This window comes from Pituophis catenifer, unplaced genomic scaffold (assembly GCF_029215685.1).
Source record: "Pituophis catenifer annectens isolate HBS135680 unplaced genomic scaffold, rPitCat1.0.hap2 SCAF_1, whole genome shotgun sequence".
NCBI lineage: Eukaryota > Metazoa > Chordata > Lepidosauria > Squamata > Colubridae > Pituophis > Pituophis catenifer.
This window is the reverse complement of record NW_027256881.1, coordinates 89,967,271-89,988,384: the sequence shown is the minus strand read 5'-3', so window position 1 is coordinate 89,988,384 and position 21,114 is coordinate 89,967,271. Positions and strand designations below refer to the sequence as shown.

The following is a 21,114-nucleotide window of genomic DNA, read 5'->3' as shown; positions in this document are numbered from 1 at the left end:
TATAGGAAAGTAGCTTTCCAAGAAAAATATAATGAAACATTTAAATGTCACAATTGTGGATCCAGGGAACACAATAGAAGAGATTGTCCCAAAATTTCAAAGGAAAGACATAGGTCAGAATATAGGAACAAATACAATTATAGACAGTCTTCCATAGATAGACATAGATATAGAAGCCCACCAAATTACAAAGAGAATAGAGGGGGCAGAGATAATTCAAAGGATAGAAAATCTGGATCACTGAATGGATTAAATAAACAAGACAACACTAAAATACAACAAAATGAGAACAATAATTGGCTTATTGATTCTGGAGCAACTAATCACACCACTAATAACAAAAATATATTGTCTTCATTTACAGAAGATAAATTTGTAATAAAGGTAGCTAACCAAGAAAAGGTTCAAGTATTAGGCAGAGGAAATGTAACCTTGCCTGGTCTAGGAAAAATAGAGGGGGTATTGTTAATACCTGAAATACCTCATAACATACTAAGTGCCATAAAACTAAGTAGAGATTCTGACATTAATATAGTTTTCTCAAAGGGAAAAGCGACTTTGGAGAAGAATAAAATAAATATAGGCACTGTGATGATTAAAGGAGGCCTACCTTATCTGATAACGAAGGAAAAATGGTTGCATAACATTGATTCAAATATGGAAGATTGTATTGAAGCAGATGATGAAAATATTAGTAACAGTGACAATGATGAATGTAAAATATCTCATGATCACGCAGATGCACGCAATGAAAAAAAACCAAAAATAGGTAAACCAATTCATGATGAGTGTGCTCACATCTTACATAGGAAGTTAGGACATGCCAGTTTTCCTGTAGTACAAAAAATGACTGAACACGCAGAAGGTGTCAAAATAAAAAATTGTGAAAACTATTTGGAATGCTCAGTATGTAAATCTACAAAACTAAAAACTAGTCCCAGGCCAAGAAAATCTACTAGATCAACTAACAAAATTTTTGACTTAGTACACATGGACTTAGTTGGCCCATTAACTCCATCAATCATCTATAGAAAACGTTACTTCCTGACAATAGTAGACGATTATAGCCGTTATGGGTTTGTTTATACATTAAAACACAAAGATGAAACCTTTCAAAAATTTAAGGAATTTTACAAACGCATAGAAACACAACACAATATCAGAATAAAACAAATTATGACAGATAGGGGATGTGAATTCATGTCTAAAGAATTCTCCCAATGGTTAAAGGATAGAGGAATGCTACATTACACGTCTAGTCCATTTTCTGCGTTTCAGAACGGGATTGCAGAGAGAAAGAATTCCACATTACAAACCATGATTAGATGCACATTGGAGGATGCTGGCTTAAGCAAACAATTTTGGTCAGAAGCCTTACATTATTCAAATTACACACAAAATAGAACCTGGTCCAGTATTGTAAATAAGACACCATATGAAGTAATGTATAATAGGAAACCAAAATTAGCACACATGCACATATTTGGAGTCACTGCAGACGTACACATACCTAAGCAGTTGAGAAGAAAGGGAGAAAACGTATCCAGAAGACTCAGATTTATGGGATATGAAACTGGCACCAAAGGGTACAGATTCATTGATAATAATAACAAATTTATAGTTTCCAGAACAGCTGTGTTCCATGAACAGGCCAACTGGTCTAAATTACATCTTAATGAAATATTTCCAAATAAATGTAAAGATACAAAATCTCATGAGAAAGAGACCATAGAAAAACAGGATATCAACAAATATAAAAGCAAAACCAAAACTTGGACAAATAGCCAACACAAAATAAAGACAGACACACTAACAAAAAAAGAAGCAAGATATTTGCATGATAACAATAGCAAACCTGAAAGAGTCATTAGAAACAACAGAAATCAAATGCCAAATAAATACAGAGATTACATAATGCATATGGATGGTGAGCCAATAACATCTAATACTTATGAGGAAGTGTTAAAACTCCCTCGTGAAGAAAAAGAAAAATGGGAATTAGCTATGAAAAAAGAGATGGAAAGTTTACAAGGATTAAATGTATTTACACCTGCAATTGCACCTAAAGATAAAACCATTATTGGTACCAGGTGGATATATAAAATTAAGAACTTAGAAGGAGACAATACTCTATATAAAGCTAGATTAGTTGCACAAGGTTATGCACAGAAATATCCGGAGGACTATACTGACACGTATTCCCCCACTGTAAGAACAGAGAGTGTCAAAACAGCTCTAGTGGTAGCATCAGCACTCAATCTTGATGTATTTCAATATGACATACAGACTGCGTATCTACACGCAAAACTAGATAAGGAAATATACGTAAGAGCACCTCACAGTCAATACACCAACAAAAATGAAATTTGGCTGTTGAACAAGAGTTTATACGGATTAAAACAATCTGGTAAAAGATGGTATGATTGTTTAGTAAAAGTACTTAAGACCATGGATTTCAACGCTACCACTGCTGATAACTGTTTCTTTGTCAAAAAGGGTGATGATCACATTGAATTTGTGTTGATTTATGTAGATGACATTTTATATATAGGAAAACACAAAGAGAGAAGAGAAACTTTTGTAAATAAGTTAAATGAACATTTCTCGTTGAAATCTCTAGGTAAAGTGAACAAATATCTTGGTGTTCAAATTAATAAGACTAGAAGGGGATTCAAACTTACTCAGAGAGATAAGATTATAGAACTTTTAAATAAATGCAATTTAAACAATGCCAAACCCTGTGATACTCCTATGCAAACTGATTTTCTTAGAAATACTGATGAATCTTCCCCTGAATTCAAGGATAACACGTTTTATAGATCAATCATAGGTTCACTTCTTTATATATCTAATTGGACTAGACCAGATATCGCCTTACCACTCAATTTATTATCCAGACACGTCAGCAAACCAACAATGTATCACTGGGAAGCTGTTAAAAGAATTTTAAGATATCTGAAAAGTACACTAGATTTTTGCTTAGTATTAGAACCTAGTGATAATAAAGAACCAAAGCTTGCATGTTATGCAGATGCGGACTGGGCTGGAGACACATCATGCAGAAAAAGTACATCTGGTTATATTTTTCTCTTAAATGACTGTCCAGTTTACTGGTATACTGGTAAACAAGAACTAGTAGCCACTTCAACGACAGAAGCGGAATATGTTTGTTTATCCAAAGCTGCAAATAACCTTGTATGGTTTAATGATTTAATTTCAGATGTTTGGAAAAAACCTGCTTTGCCTTTTGTTATGCATGAAGACAATAAAGCGGCCATTGAAATATCTAGATCTGATGCCATTGGACAAAGGTCCAGGCATATAGATATAAAATTTAAACATGTGAGGCAATTATCTCAGGATGGATTTATTAAAGCAGTGCATTGTGATACTTCAGAACAATTAGCTGACATATTGACAAAGCCTTTACCTTCTAAGCAACACAAATATTTAACATCTAAATTGTATGTCTTGTATTGTCCTGAATCAGAATGTAATTGGTGTTGTATAACGAATCGGCATTTAGAGGGGGATTTGTCAGATGTAAATGCCTTATTCTCTAATGTGTAAATAGTATATGAATGGGGTATCAGGGGTTAACTTATTCTTCACTTCTTAATGTATTCATAATTCACCACTCCCACTTATAGCTCCACCCATTGTATATATAAGGAGCCACCTACACCCTTTTCCTTGCTTCTATCTGTGAATATTCAGTGAATATAGAATGCCTATTGTAAATAAAAGGAAGTATATTTAAACCTTTAACTCTCACTAATTTTATTGAGTCTGATCCTGAAAATATTGCAACAGAAACTTCATTAATTGAGTTAAACAGCACAAATATTATGTTCCCTTTCCTTTTCCCAGTTGTAATAAGGAAGGCAATAAAACCTCCACCTACTATAATTTGGCAAGATGAACATATTCAGAGGCACCATGAGCAGCATTACACTTCCAAGTGCAATGAAAGGGATTTCATAGCCAAAACTCTGGTACAAAAAGCCACCAATTGGAGGACCCAACACTAATCCCAATCCGGTAAAAATTTCAAGAATGCCCTAAAAAGAAAGAAGAAACAGCAGTGCAGTCAGAAAGGATGGACTTTTGACACCAGAAGAAGCCCACGGGCTGGGTAAATAACTATCATTTATTAACAAGAGTGCTATAAGAGTGGACTGCATGTGGTTTCTTGTATGTAAGAGGTGCACAGAACCCCACTACAAATAATTGCTGGCACATTTTTAAAAAGCCGGTCATTATTGTGACTGATTAAAATTCTGCAAAACAAAATGGCATCCTGATTCACTGACTTGCTGTGCCATTTTAAAACAATAGCTTCACCAGCCTTCTATGGCTTTTCAGGATACATCACTGAAAACCTTTCCAGTGAAGTAAAGTGAACTGCGTTATGTTTTAGTTAGGGTTGTCCTGCACCTTAATTAAGCCTGGGATATGCCACTTTGGTCTAGTGATTAAGGCACCAAGCTAGAAATCATGAGACTGTAAATTCTAGTCCCACTTTAAGCACAAAGCCAGCTGGATGACTTTGGGCCAGTCACACTCTCTCAGCCCCAGGAAGGAGTCAACGGCAAATCATTCTGAAACCTTGCCAAAAAACCTGCAGGAACTAGTCCACGCAGTCATTCATTCATTCATTCATTCATTCATTCATTCATTGGTTCAATTTATATGCCGCCCTTCTCCAGAGACTCAGGGCAGCTTACAATGTGTTAAGCAATAGCCTTCATACTTTTCTATATACCTGTTTAGTAGGGCTTTTGGGGGGCCCCTAAGCAGTGTTTTTTTATATATATACAAAGTCAGCTTATTGCCCCCACAAACCGGGTCCTCATTTTATCTACCTCGAAAGGATGGAAGGCTGAGTCAACCTTGAGCCTGGTGAGATTTGAATTTGCAGTAATTGCAAGCAGCTGGTGCTATTTAACAGCACTTTAGTCTGCTGCGCCACCAAGGCTCTTGCTGACTTGCTGACTTGAAGGGGGAAGAAAGATTATTTAAAAAATTATAGTTCAGTTAACTTTCTGGCCTCCTAGATTACTTACAGAGATTATTCTGAATTGTTACCTATTAAGGTCATCTAAGAAGCTGGCAAAAGTACAGGATCATTCACTTTAGAGAAATATACATATAATTTAGGGTTTTTTTTATCATTTTCAAATAGTGTATTCATTAACAAATCCCTATTTAATTAATAATGAGCTGATTTTTTTTTCCTCTTCCTCTGCTTGTTGCTTTATATTATGTTACTGATTTTACTCTGAGTGGCTCTCTATTGTCATTTTAAGCTCTAAAATGTTTCTGTTTGTTTAGCACTTAATGTTTAAGTGCAAGTGTTTGATGTATTAAAACATTCTTTCCAGGATCCTTAAAGAGTACTTTTCTGAAGTGTGGAATAAAAATAGAATAAAATAGAAACAATCAGCAAGCAAAGGATCCTTGTGTTACTATTAGTATTACTACTGGTATTATTAAAATTCATTATAGCTGCCCACTCTCATAGACTCTGGACTGCTTACAAACACAAAAACATTGCAAGTGTTTAAAAACATACAGCACCACAGGCAGCCTGGACCAAATTAATCATAATGATAACACACTAGATCAGGACTCCCCAAAACACATTAATCTCAGTCCTGACAGCAAAGCCAGGTCTCATGAACTTTCTGGAACCCCAAGAGAGAAGGTGCTGTTTTATCGCTGAGGGGATGTTGTTCCAGAGCATGGAGGCCGGCACAGAGAAGATACACTACCTCAAATCATAAGATATCAAAGTTTAATAAAAGGGATCTGGAATATACATTATTTGCCGGAACATATTAGGTGGAGAGAAACAGTTGGCAGTCCCACAGGTATCTAGGTTTGATGCCAGAAAGGTCTTTATAGATAACAACTAGCATCTTCAATTGCTCCTGGAAACTGACTAGCAGCCTACGCAGCTCAGTGATATATTGGCATACTAAAAAAATGATAATACCGCTTTATACTGCAGTAGTGAGGTCCTACTTGGAATACTATATACAGTTCTGGTCACCACAATATAAAAAAGTTGCTGAAACCCTACAAAGTGTGCAACAAGGATGATATAGGACCGTGTTGGCGAACCTATGGCATGGGTACCACAGGTGGCATGCAGAGCCCTGTCTGCGGGCACATCAGCCGTTGCCCCAGCCCAGCTCCACCGTGCATGCATGCATGCCTCCCGCCAACCAGCTGGTCTTCGGGTCTCTGCCATGTGTGTTCGGGGGGCGCGGACTTCCCCGATCTCTGCAGGTTCCCTTCCCAGCACACCCTACCTTTCTCCTCCATTTCTGCTGCCCTCACCAACCTGGAAACCAAAATGGGGTGCAGGGACACCACGTAAGGGCCCACCGCACCCTGTTTTGGGCCTGTAAAGCCATCTGCACCAACCTGGGAAGCCAAAACAGGGTGAGTGAGGTGCATGCGCAGGGCATATGCATGGGAGATCCTCACATTGCATTTTAGGGGTTGGGGCACATGCACGTGCATTCGCACATGCACACTTGAGCATTGGGCACTCAGCACCAAAAAGGTTAACCATCACTGATATAGGATATGAAGACTAAATTGTATGATGAATGTTTGTGGGAACTAGATATGTCTAGCCTACCAAAGAGAAGAACTGGGAGGACATGATAACTGTCTTCCAATATTTGAGGGATTGTCAAAGAGAAGAGGGGATTGACTTATTCTCGGAAGCACAAGAGGGCAGGACAAGAAGTAATGGGTGGAAGCTTGTCACATCCAACCCAGAAGTAATAAAAAACTTTCTGACACTGAAAACAATCAATGGAATATCTTGCCTCCTAGAATTGTGGGTGCTCCATCACTCAAGGTTTTCAAAAATAAACTGGACAACCACTTAACCAGGATGGTATAGAGCTCCTGCCTTGGGCAAGGATTGAATAGCCAAGATCCCTATGATTCTATATTCTAAATGCCCATTACTACTTAAGATTGCTGCATTTTGTATTAGCTGTAGGCTCTGGATGATAGGGTTCATTAAAACCATGAAAGCAGAAGGAATTCCACCAGAAGCAAGGAAAAATCTATAAAATGAAACAACTATTTATTTTATTTTATTTTATTTATTTATTTATTTTTAAATTTATATACCGCCCTTCTCCCTGAGGACTCAGGGCGGTGTACAGCCAGAATTAAAAAACATGAAATACAAATATTAAAAACAATTAAAATATATATAAATTTGGCCCAAAATTAAAAATACAAACCAATTAAAACATTTAAAATTTCTTCTTAAGCCAGCCCGGCTTGTTATTAAACAACCCTCTTACTTGTTATTAAACAACAGTAAGAATAAGTAAATTTACTGAGGAGTCATCTTGATAACATCTTTTTCAACTAATTGATCGTATTAAAAGGCCCAAGCTTTTGTGAGTTTATCAAATGTCCAGAGAGGTTTCATTGTAGAGGGAGTTTAATTCTTTAGTCTCTTCACCAGCTCCTTATAGCTTGCAATACTCTTATTACTCTTCCTCCCTGTTATTTTGGTAACCAATTTCCTAAACCCTATTGTCTGCTGAATTTCTTGTTACTCCAAAAGTTCGCAATAGTGCATTATCTTAAACAAAAAGAATGCATATTATTTCATACCTTTTGCTGTGATTGAAATTCATCTGCACTCAATTTAAAAGCTAGCTTATAAAAGAATGGAACTGCCCTTTGGTTTAATTAGGTTATCCATAGAAAATCAAAATTGCATTGGCTCATAAATTCATTTTTTCTGGTTAAACTTTTTCTCAAGGGAGTTCAGCGTATTACAGCCTTTCTATGAACGCATGATAGAGGTATCAAGCCACAGTTAGATGGCTTCCGGTCTCTCCCCCTCTATATGAGCTTTTATGGCAGCGTGAGGCATCTGATTTCTGGCAACCAATGTAGAAAGAGAAAATTCTTCATTGTTGAACCACAAAGCCTAATTTACCCTCTTTCTTAAATGTTTTGTGGGAGAAGCCACAAGTTAATTTCTTTTCAGCAAAGACCTCATACAGTATCTTAGATAAGTGAAGGAGGAGAGAATCAATTTCTTTGCATCAAGCCAGAGGTGGGCTTCAAAAATTTTAGCAAGGGGTTCTCTGCCCGGTTGCTGGGTGGGCATGGCCATAGTGGGCATGGCCTAGTTGGCCTCCTGTACCACGGTGGCAGGGGGCCGTTTTTGCCCTCCCCTGGCTCTGGAGGCTTTCCTTGAGCCTCTGGGAAGGTGAAAATGGCCTCCCCAGGCTCTGGAGGCCCTCTGGACGGGTTCTTCCCAAACTTCCAGTAAGCCTGTTTTTTGCTCTCCCTGAGCCTCTGTGTGCGCCCTGCACTTACCTGCATCCAAAACAGGCCATGTGGGGACTCCTGGGAGGGGCGGAGCAGGGTGGGCAGGGCCAGCCAGGAGTGGGATTTGGGGGTTATCCAAACTGCACAGAATCTTAGCTAGAGGTTCTCCTGAACCCCCGCGAACCCCCAGCAGCCCACCCCTGCATCTAGCTATATTAGGTCAACAGCCTATTATGACTGCAGGAAATAGGCAAGGGAAAACAGAGTCAACTACCTCAAAATATATGTATAGATATGGAAGATACTATGTTTTTCTTCTCACATTCTACTGGTTAAAGTATGTTACAAAGTTGGAATTAAGCATCCTCTATTTCTTGATTGGGGTGAAATTACAAAATAGGGGTCAGACTGAGGATTAAATAAAAGCACAGGAAAAGGAGAGACAAAAAAGTGAAAGAGTCAGGGTAGCTTTCAAGAAAAGGACTGTGTTCTTTTGTTGTATATTAAGATGGAAATACTATATTCGCCAGGGTGTGGAGCAAGGCTCCAGGCCAGATGCGTCACATGCTGGCCATGCCCACACCCAGTTTAGCGAAGGGGGAAAAAAGTCACGATACGTCATGTGATGCCACCGCGATGACGCAAGTTTGTCATCCCTGGTGTGGAGCTTTTAGATTTTTTTAGAAAAGAGATGCTCATTCTTATAACAGTCATCCATAGATCCAATCAATCAATTAATCAATCAGATTAGACCTGGAAGAGACCTTGAATATCTTCTAGTCCAATCCCTTGCTGAAGCAGGAGACCCTATATGATTTCAGATAGCTGGCTGTCCAGTCTTTTCTTAAAACCTCCAGTGATGAAACACCTACAACTTCTGAAGGCAAGCTGCTCCACTGGTTAATTGTCCTCACTGTTATGAAGTTTCTCCTTAACTCCAGGTTGCTTCTCTCCTTAGTTAGTTTCCATCTATTGTTTTTTGTCTTGCCTTCTGGTGCTTTAGAAAATAAGTTGACCTCCTCTTCTTTGTGGCAGCCCCTCCAATACTGGAATATTGCTATCATGTTATCCCTAGTCCTTCTTTTCTCTAGACTGGCCATACCCAATTCGTACAACCGTACTTCATATATTTTTGTCTTCAGGCCCTTAATCATCTTAGTTGCTCTTCTTTGCCAAAGTATATAAGCAAAGTATACATTATATTTTAAATGTTATTAGATATACACTACATGGACATTAGTCTTAAATAGCCATTCACCTGGCTCTGTTCCCAAAAATAATCCCATGTTACATGGTTTTGATTAGCTTCATACATACCATAACTGTAGCTACATTTTGTGGGAAAGCATTTATGAGAATAGAAAATGAAGCTGTCACTGCAGCAGCAAAACCAATGGCATCCATTGCTCGGACTAAAAAACATAGCCCTATGAATATTGGCCCATCAGGTGCTTTGTCCAAAAATCTAAAGAGAAAGATATAACGAATCACTCTGTCTCTTAAAGCAGAGAATCCTGCTTTAATAACAGATGTTATTTGGACAGATGTTAAAGTCGCAGTATATGGACTGGTTTAGCAGTATTCTACTGCAGAATAAAATAAAAGTAATTTGTATTTTCAGCAATGTTCCAGATCATAGAAGTATTAACAAACATTTCTTCCTGCTAAATTTATCAGGGTCAAGATAATTGCCTGGGACTTACAGCCTAATATCAAAAGGAATGGAGAAAAAAAAACGCTAACAATGAACTCCAGAGATTACCCATCCTTTCAATCAGCAAGTCTGGTTAATAAAAGAAAAAAGAAAGTAGATACATATGCTAAAATAAAATAGCCACAACAACACAGTGAAGCTTTTAGGAAAAGACGCTGCATAAAACAGATATCTATACTCACCCAAAGAGAATTGTGACACATCCCGAGACAAACATACCAGCAATAAACATGAATTTTGCTCCAATTTGTACAAGCTGTAAATTATTAAAAAATAAATGCTTGTTTTGGAAATTTTCTTATACTTCAAAAACAAATGATATATTGACATAGCTACATTTGTAACATTATACAAATCAACCTAGTTTTATACAGTGATGAACTAAACTAGTGCAATTAACTGTTCTTTACTAACAGTTCATACATTAATGACATGGAGGAAACCGGAAGTGTCGCAGTGACACTGGCTGGGAAATAGTGAAGCTCCATTGAGCTTCGCGAAAACCCAGGCAGACAAACCACTGTCTGGGAGTCTTTGGACCAGAACCATCTTGTAGGGACAGGGGAGAGAGAGAGGTGCCTCGGAAGACCAAAGAGGAACAGGCAAGTTCCTCGAACGGTCAGAGGCAGCTCTTTGAACCAGTGGTGGGGGAGGCGGCCATTACAGGGTAACCGGACTAAGAAATGTGCAGGAGTGGAGTTCTGAACAGAGCTTTGTTGCCGGGCGAGTAATTGGCCAACTCACAGATAAAAAGGAAAAAAAACTTTTAATAGCTTAAAGAAATCCCAGCGATAAATTGGCGGCTAATTGGCACGGAGGAACTTAAGTAGAGGGGGAAAAAAAGAGGAACTTTAAAACCAAACCTAAAGTCCTAAAACAATCTTCCACCTGGAATTAAAATTGGATTTCGAAAGAAAAAAAAATATAAGACAAGGAAAAAGGAGGCAGAAAAGCATTTTTTAAATAACAAAAGGATTTAATTTGGAAAAGAGAAAGTAAGCGTTTTTGTGGATTACAAAATGGATACGTTGTTACTAGATGATTTGTGAATCGGAGAAAGACATCTGCTAGCAGAAAGAGCATGAGAAAGAGACGTGGGAGTACATATTCATGCAGCTGAACCAAGATTAAACAGAAGTGAAGGATAAAGATTGAAATTGTGTTGGCTCAATATTTGAATTGGACATTAAAAAAAAAGGATATTATAGGGACTTTGAAACCTGAAGTATATGTAAATGAAAAGAACAAATTTAAAAATCCTAGCCTTTTAAATTGAAAATATGGAGAATTGAGAGGATGAATATGAGATACTGAGGGAGATGTTTCAAAAAACAAGAGAAGCATTTAAGGGAAATAAGGAAGCAGAGGATTGGTCAGAATGCAAAAAAAAAAAAAGAAAGAAAGAGAAAAGATGAATGAGAAGCAAAAGAAACAAGGAGATAATATTGAAAAGGAAACAATTGAAAATAAAGATAAAGATGATTACACTGAGTTTAACAGTGACAGAATAAAAATAGATAAGGGAAACTACATCTCAAATATGAAAAGAAGAGAAATAAATGGGGAAAGATTGAGAAGGAAAATTAACAGAATTAAAATTAAAGAAAAGAGGCTGAAGGGTAGAAATAAGAAAAGGAAAAAGAAGAAGGTAAGGGAATGAGAGAAAGGGAGGAAAGCATCAAGAAAAGGGATTGTGGAGAGTCTAAGAGAAAATGGTTAAGAGTCAGTGAAAATGTTAATTTGTTAATAGAGAGAAGGATGTTAGTTGTAGAAATTATATGTGAAAATGTTGTTAAATGGAAAATATACCAGTAGATGCAATGTGAAAGAAAGAATGATATTGGAAGAAGCACTAAATGGAGAGAAACAAATAGTAACATAAGGATTAATTGAAACTAAGACAGAAAATTGAAATTGAATGTAAAATTGAATGAAATTGAAATGTTAAAAAATGATTTAAATGTCATACTTGTAAGGGAATGGGAGAAAGGGAGAAAAGCATCAAGAAGTTGGATTGTGGGGAGTTTAAAAGAAAATGGTTAAGAGTCAGTGAAAATATTAATATGTTAATGTTAGTTGTAGAAATTATATGTGAAAATACTGTTTAATGTAAAATAGATCAGTAGATGAAATGTAAAAAAAAATGAACTATGTTTTTGATGTTGGAAGAAGCACTAAGTGGAGAGAAATAAAAGCAACAAAAGAATTAATTGAAATCAAGACGGGAATTGAAATTGAAATGTAAAATTGAATGAAAATGAAATGTTAGTAAATGAATCTAATTCTAAATTCACAGCAAGATAAATTGGCCCGGATATTGCTGAAGCACCATCGAAAAATCTTGAAATTTCATAAATGCAGGTCATCTAGTCCAATCCACTGCCAAGCAGGAGACTTTCTGACAGATGGCAGTCCAGTCTCTTCTTGAAAGCTTCTAATGATGAAGCTCCCACAACTTCTGAAAGCAAGCTATTCCATTGGTTGATTGCTCTCACTGTCAGAAAATTTCTCCTTATTTCTAGGTTGAATCTCTCCTTGATCAGTTTCTATCCTCTCAAATATTGGAACACTGCTATCATGTCACCCCAGGTTCTTCTCTTCACTAGACTAGCCATGCCCAGTTCCTGCAACCGTTCATTGTATGTTTTAGCCTCCAGTCCCCTAATCATCTTGTTTGTTCCTCTCTGCACTCTTTCTAGAGTCTCAACATCGTTTTTATAGTGTGGTGATCGAAACTGGATGCAGTATTCTAGGTGTGGTCTTACTAAGGTTTTATAGCTGAAATCAATCTTCAATAAAAATTGATTAGCCCTTGGGCCATATCAAAGTGCAGAATTCCAGAAACAAATTATTACTAAAATTTGATAAATGCAATATAAAATGGAATTGGATAAAATACAATTTTAAATGAAATTGGAATAAAATATGATTTAAAATGAAATTGGAATAAAATACAATAATTTAAGATATAGATAAAATATGATAAAATTATATTTCAGTGTCACCACTGCAATCTACCCCAATCAGTCCCATATATGCAGATCTCAACTGAACCATTTTGCTTAAGTACTTAAGTGACCAAAACTTGATGCAATATTCCACATGTGGTCCAAAGGCTTTATAGAGTGGTATTAGTACCTCACTTGATCTTGATTGTATCCCTCTGTTAATGCAATTTAGGATTGCATTGGCTTTTTTGGCTGCCACTGCACACTGTTGACTCATATTTAATTGGTTGTCTATTACTAAAACTCCAAGATCCCTCTCACAGTTATTGCTATTAAGCCTGGTTTCACCCAGTCTATATGTGTACTTTTGGTTTTTCTAGCCTAAGTGTAAGACTTTACTTTTCTCTACACTGAATTTCATTTTGTTAGATAGGGCCCAGTGTTCAAGTCTGTCAAGATCAGTGGTGGGATTCAGCCAGTTCGCACCAATTCGGGAGAACCGGTTGTTAACTTTCTGAGCAGTTTGGCAAACTGGTTGTTGGAAGAAATCATTAGGGCACAGAACCAGTTGTTAAATTACTTGAATCCCACCACTGATCAAGATCCGTTTGGATCTTGAGCCTATCATCTAGGCTGTTGGCTATTCCTGCCAGTTTAGTATCATCCGCAAATTTGATACGTTCCCCTTCTATCTCACTATAAATAGTGAGATCTTAAGTGAGAATCTTAATTTATCTGGTTGGCAATCAGCCAATATTTTCTGGGCAGCATCTCTAGAAATGTTCTTAAGATTCCAATTGACATATATAATGAGGCAATTGTTCACATTAATTAGCCTAAAGTCATATAAAAAGTACTATTTAAAGGCAAGACTTTAAATAGTACTATGAAACTGACTGGATCCAGTGAAACACGAAATGTAAGAGCATGCCGCTTTCTTGGGCTTGCACTTCAAAAGAAACAATTGTGAGACTTTGATGATCAAAAAAAAAGTATGGCCAATGTCATAACATTACTGGGTAGCAGGGCCAAAATTTTCAAAACTTAAAAATTCAGATGTGGGAATATTTTTGTTTTTCTCATACAAATGAGATAGGTTGGTGCCTAAGGTTATTTCTTGTTTTATATACCAATTTTATTATATTTCCTTGGTTTCCTCTGTTTTGTAAACTGCCAGAGTTGTATATTGCATTTGTAAACCCAAATATTGCCATAATATGGCAGAAATATAACTTTCAATTAATAGATTTAATTGTTCTTCAAAACTAGCTATGATTTCCAAATATTCTTATAGGTCCATAAATGGGGTCCCTATGATTTCTGGTGGGATCAGGATAGGGGTAGTGCAACTCTCTGGATTCTGCTTGACCTCTCACTGGCTTTGATACCATCAATTATACTATCTCACTGAGCTGTCTCTAAAGTTTAGGAGTGAGAAGCCTAGTACTTTTCTTCCTTCCTGAAGGGATGGTCCAAGTCAGTGGTGAAATGTAAAATTTGCTACCAGTAGTTCTGTGGGTGTGGCTTGGTGGTGGTGGTGGTAATATCACTGGGTGGGCGTGGCAAACTTTTTTTTTTTTACTTTTAAACTATTTTTTCTATAACCTCTTTAGCTGAAAGAGGTCTCTGACGATCCCAGCTGAGTTGCCTGATTGGCAGAGGCTTTTTTTCTTTTAAAAACATTTTTTCTACAACCTCTTCATCCGAAAAAATGCTTTTAAAAGCCTCTGAGGATCCCAGCTGAGCTGCGCAATCATCAGAGGCTTTTTTTTTAACTTTTAAAAGCATTTTTTCGGCCGAAGAGGTTGTAGAAAAAATGCTTTAAAAAAAAGCCTCTGATGATTGCGTGGCTCAGCTGGGCATGGGGGCGGGGGGCAGGGATTTTTGCTACCGGTTCTCCGAGCCACCCACCGCCATCGCTACCGGATCAGGCAATCCGGTCTGAACCGGGAGCATTTTACCCCTGGTCCAAGCCAGTGGAGATGGTGGAGTCAGTGGAGATTGACACCCCCCCCCAAATACCTCCAGTGTGGGGGTTGCTACAAGGCTCACTCTTTTGCTTACTCTGATTCAACATCTATATGAAATCATTGGATGAGGTCTATTGACATATAACCACGTTTCAACAATAAACTGATGATATCCAATTGTACATCTCAACCTCCAGTTAAAATAAATAATACTGTCAAAGTCCTATGCAGCTGAACAACTGCAATGAGGTCTACATTAGGTTGCCTTTGAAGAGCATTTGGAAGCTAAACTAATCCAGAATCTAGCAGCTTGAGTAACTAAGGAATGCATTTTAAGGCACTCATATAAGATTTCTACTACGGGACCTGTAGCAGATATTAGTTAACTTCCAGGTACAATTCAGGATTCTGGTTGTCATCTTCAAAGCCCTTCTTAATTCTCTCATTAACATCTGCCTGCCAATAGCAATAGCACTTAGATCTATATACTGCTTCATAGTGCTTTACAGCTCTCTCTAACTGGTATACAGAGTCAGCATATTGCCCCCAACAATCTGGGTCCTCATTTTACCTCAGAAGGATGGAAGGCTAAGTCAATCTTGAGTCTGGTGAGATTTGAACTGCCAAATTTCAGGCAGCCAGCATGCAGCCGAAGTAGCCTGCAGTACTGCATTCTAACCACTGCGCCACCGCGGCTCATATAAGATCTAATAGGATGGAATCACTAAGTGTCCTACTAATTAGAATTGTCTTCTTAAAGTATGTGTTCAGTCACTACCACCACCCTCTGGAATAATATTTCCTCTGATGTGAGATCAATCTCTTCCTTCTAGGATTTTTTTTTTTTTTAAAAAAGTGTATACTTGGCTATGCTAAGCCTAAGGAATGGGAGTTAGGCTGTTATGACTGCCCTTCAAATAAATGGATTGGTCTTTATTCTTACCATCAATGTTTTAGTCATAACTCCTGATTGTATAAGAATATAAAATATTGTTTTCAATTTTAATTTTTGGTTGTAATCTGTAATATATATTGTGGAGCTATATTCTACACAAAGATGGTAGAAACTGGACAGATGAGATAGATATGAGAGAGAGGGAGGGAGGGAGGGAGGGAGGGATGGAGAGAAAGAGAGAGAGATTGAGAGAGAGAGAGATTGAGAGAGAGAATTGAAAATTTTGCTTGCTACAGATTTGCATTTGTTTATCTGCTGGGAGAGATTGAACAGTATGCCATTGATATTAATTCATTCTGTTGCCCTTGGTCCATGAATTAAGATTCTCATATAGTCCTAAATTCGTTTTTTACTACATAACTTAAATGGTTTTGGATTTCGGAGAAATTGAGAGAGTCAATTTTTGCAGAATCTAAGGGTACATGTTCAATTGACAATGTTTTAGTTAACATGCACTACCATTTAAAAAGCTGACTTTTCCCAGAAACAGTGATTACAGAGTTTAGAACATTATGATCTATTTCACTGGTGCAATGAATGTTTTATTTATCAGGCAATATGTTATTTTTGCTTAGTCATCATGGTATTTTTGAAGATACTTACATATTTGCCCATTATCAACGATGTCAGGAAGTTGAATAATGCAAAACATCCAAAAATAAATCCAACAATTGTACTACTAACTCCTTTCTTTTCTGCCTTAAAAAAATAAAATACAAAAACTTACAAAACAAAAGCCTGTAGAATGCACAAAATAATTACATAGCTCAAATTTTACCACAATACCATAGGAAAAGAAGTTCTGACTATTATATAATATACATGTCTTTTGCCTGATTTATTTTCTATAATTAGCATTTTTGTGATATGGGTACGTTTACACACTCCCTCTTTGCTGTAAGTCTTACAGTATTGTGAAAAATGATTGCAGCATTTCTCAAGTATAAAATAAGAACAGGAAAAAGTGGTATGTTGGCCTAATGGTAAAGATGCTTGCCTTCTACTAAGAAGGTTAAGAATTCAGTCCTAGATAGCAGATTTTTTTCTCTTAGAGCGGAAGGAAAAAATATCTGCTGCAAACTCCATGTGGTATCAGGAAAGGCATCCGGCCTGTAAATGCTCACACTCCATCAGCCCAGCTCTACCCTGAATTAAGGGACTAGAGCAGGGGTTTCAAACTTGCGACCTGCAGGCTGGATGCATCACGCGGTGGCCACCCCACCCCCATTTTAGCGAAGGGGGAAAAAGTTACGATATGTCACATGACAACGTGTCATTGCAACTTTGACACCCCTGGACTACAGGGTTGTAAAAAGCACACACACACACAAAACAAAACAAAACAAAACAAAAAACCAAAACACCAACCCCAAGCAAAAAGAGAAAAAACAAATTTAAATGCATGAATGCCTATGGCATTGGAATGGTGGCAGATATTGAAAAGTGGTATGAATTAAGTCTATTTTTTTGCTGCTTTTGGTACCCATCTCTCTGGGTTCAGTCATTTGTATAATTATTTTTGTCAGCTTAGGTGAATGTTTAGCAAGTGGTAACAATTTGACAACATATATACAAATGTATGAGTGATTATATATTGCACACCAAAAAGAACATTGTTACAGTAAATTGAGGTGATGCAATCATTTGTAATGCATATCCACAATTATGCAAGCAGTTTCTGAGTGTGAATGCAAACTGAATGTTCTGAATTCCCTTTTAAAAACCAAGCAGCACAATGGTGCTCAGTCCTCAAATAATGCAAGTATACAACTTTGTAGAAAACTGCTTTTAAAAGGCTGCTTAAAGTCAGTGGAAATCTAATCCAACCGAGAGGCAAGAGATCGGAAAAAATTGTACATATTTATTTGGTTTTAAAAAATAGTAAATAGACAAAGAAAAAAAAGCTAATGATATAATTATTTTAAACTAAGTCGAAACTACAACAACTTTTTAAAATGTTGTAGCTATTATATTGCTCCTACATATGTAGTAACACTTTTTGTAGCAGCAAAAGTTTACAAAATGTTAGTTTTTGTATTTCGTGAACTAAAAATTGATACAAGAGCAAATGAGTCTTTGTTGTATGCGCTGCTATGTCACAGAGGCCATCATTAAAGAACCTTATTGTAGACTTTTGTTTTAAACATATACATCCATTTACCTCTCTTGGAAAAAATGGTCCCAGAATCGAGTAGCAAACCATTGAACTGAAGTTGAGGGATGCTGTTGAGACCATGATAAACATCTGCTCTCTGCTCAGCCGCTTCGGTTCCTCATTAGCAACCTGCGATCTGTCATTATCTGAGTAAGAAAAATCTCTCTTAGAGTAGAAAAAGGAATGCAGCCTTCAAAACTAATAGAAACAAGTACCTGTTTCTGACACCGATCAGTTAGCAAAAATAAAAATGCAGAACCTTGTATTTCAATAGGAGCATGCTTTGTTTCATAACTTGTCCCAAATCTATTCACATGACTGCACTTCTGATACAAAGCTGGAGTGAAAACAAGAAAAACATATTTCTAAAACACACTCATTAGATAGTGCATTCTTGAAAGTTTTAGAAATACAGAGATTAATATTCAAAATCTGTCTTTCAGTAGGATTAGGAATATGAGAATTCAGCTGTACTTTAGCCTCCCCTAATCCAGAGCCCTCCAAATGTGTTGGGTTGCAGCTTCTAGAATTCATATGCTAGCTGAAAACTTGAGAAGATTCAGTCCAAACAGTTGAAGAGCATCAGATTGAGAAAGACTGATTGTGCTGGTATCAGATTTTTGAAACCAAAATATTTGTGTCTTGAAATGCTCCAGACTAAATACTAGATGTGAACTAAGCAATTAGAGAAGAAAAATATCACCAAGATGTTTATCTTTAATTTAATCCTTCTAAGAAATTATTATTTTACATATTTACAATGCAAGTCAGTGCTTCTTTATTCAGATCAAGTATAATGTAATATTGATCTTATCCCTCTTGACTCCTGGCGAATTAATAGACAGGTCCCTGCAGGGTTCTCGACAACATTTTTCAGAAGTGGTTTGCATTTGCCTCTTTCCTACCACTGAGAGAAAGTGACTAACCCAAAGTAACTTAACTGGTTTCAGCCTAAAACAGGACTAATCACTTAATGGTTTTCATTATGATAGAATAGAACAGAACAGAACAGAACAGAACAGAACAGAACAGAATAGATTTCTTTATTGGCCAAGTGTGATTGGGCATACAAGGAATTTATCTTGGTGCATATGCTCTCAGTGTACATAAAAGAAAACATCCATCCATCAAGAATCGTAAGGTACAACAATGATATTTTCATACTCATCTTTCTTTACTTTCTCTGTATGTATGTATGTATGTATATATATGTGTGTGTATGTGTGTGTGTATATATACTGTGTGTGTGTGTGTGTGTGTGTGTGTGTGTGTGTGTGTGTGTTTGGTTCTTTTTTCTATTGAGACACCTGGTCTACCCCAACATGTGGGAGGAGGCATTCTGCTCCCTTTTGCTTTTCAGCTCCAATCCATCATGACAAACCATTTTATACCAAATTTATATTTTGCTGATAAAGAAATAAAGGCAGACTAGTATAGATCTATTTCAAGCTTTTTAGCTTTCATCAGCTAGGCATACCCTTACTCGGATTCGAACTTGGGCTTCCTGCATGTTAGGCAGTTGAATTAATCTTCTGAGCCATAAGTTCTCCTCCTTTCATCAGCTTGAGCCAGGGGAAAGATTAAGTGTTTTTCTATCGAGACACAGTCATATTCACAACAAACCATTATACACACACACACACACATAAATAATATAGTATAATATAATCTATATATAATTTTATGAGAGAGGGTGGGAGGAGAGGCCGAGGGAATCTAAATTCCTTCCTGGAAGTGTCCCAGATTCTAACTCAGTTCCTTTAACCCCTAGCTGTCATATACAATTTTTTTAAAAAAAAAATATCTTCGGGTTAGTCTCAACACCTGGCAACTGCCTGGACTACTGTAGTGCCTGTAGGCTTTCTTTTTTTAAAAAAACAAACAAACAAACATTTGGAGGAAATCTTTGGAAGTGGTTAGCCCTTGCTTTCCTCCTAAGATTTTGTGTCTCAGGCAAGAGACACAAAACTAACCATCTCCCAATTTGTTAAAAAAAAAAAAAAAAACTCAAGCGCCCATAGGTAGTAGATATGACCTTCGAAACTGCAGTTTCCAAGGCTAATTTTTGCAAGGATGCCATCTAGAGAGCCAGTTTGATTTAATGGTTAAGGCACTAACCTAGAAAACCAGGCAACGGTGAATACTAGTCCTGCCTTCAGCACAAAGCCAGTGGTTGACCTTGGTCCAGTCACTTTGTCAGTCCTGGGAAGGAGGCAATGGAACCTGGTCTTGCCATGAAAACTGTTAAGTCTTGCCAAGAAAAGTAGAGGACTTGGCAAAAGAAAACTTAGGCACTCACCAGGAATCAATACGATTGCATAACCTCTTTCGAAGGATAGAGCAGTTAAGATCCACTAGCCTTACATGTGATCGAAGATGTGGAGAGCGCAGGGCTGCTTGTAATTCCTGACTGACGTTCCTCCGATGAGAGCACTGCGGGGAGGGGAGAAAAATGCCCCAGGAATGCCGACAATAGCTCTGGCCCCTCTCACCTGGACTCTCGTCATCCGGGGTACCCACCGCTTGGTAGCTTTCCATAGCCGCGGAGCTCCTGCTGTAAAGCGGCTTGGAAAGGAGCGGAGGCTGAGCCTCCCTGCCTGTCTTCTCGAGGTCCACCCTCACAGAGGCGATAAAGTTCAGCCGCTGCGGTCAGGAACTTCCTAAACGCCACAAGAGGTCCGGAGCAAGCAATCCCGATTCAGCCGGAAGCCGAAATCTATCCAAGGCTGGGATCCCTCCTTTTAGTTAGCCGCTGCGTTCGGAAATTATCTCATACTTACTCACCTGTCAGCAAGCCAGATTTATTACTATGACGATGTCCCGGCCACGCTTCAGCGCCCTTTTGAAATAAAAGATGAAAGGTTTCTTTCGAGTTATGCTCTACTCCTGCCGTTTTATTTACAACAGCAGGTATTGCTTTCTTCCGGATTTTAATTCTCCCCCTCCTCCATTTTTTCTTTACTTCCCTTTAAAATCCCTTGATCTCCCGTTCAAGTATTAAGAGGTCCTGCTTAGCTTTTTGATATCAACCAAAAGTTAAATAAATG

General features: G+C 37.5%; 1 protein-coding gene across 1 annotated transcript in view; it reads right to left on the bottom strand.

The window, feature by feature from the left end:
* The window catches only part of SLC18B1 (solute carrier family 18 member B1), a 61,500-nt gene extending 40,895 nt beyond the window's left edge, over positions 1-20,605 (bottom strand). Inside the window, exons 1-7 of the mRNA XM_070952529.1 lie at positions 20,524-20,605; positions 20,432-20,482; positions 18,074-18,213; positions 16,516-16,611; positions 10,222-10,295; positions 9,643-9,790; positions 3,905-4,061 (exon numbers count right to left, since the gene is read on the bottom strand). Coding sequence (XP_070808630.1) covers positions 3,905-4,061; positions 9,643-9,790; positions 10,222-10,295; positions 16,516-16,611; positions 18,074-18,213; positions 20,432-20,482; positions 20,524-20,605 — 748 coding nt within the window. The remainder of the gene's footprint in view (positions 1-3,904; positions 4,062-9,642; positions 9,791-10,221; positions 10,296-16,515; positions 16,612-18,073; positions 18,214-20,431; positions 20,483-20,523) is intronic.
* Positions 20,606-21,114: the final 509 nt, after the last annotated feature.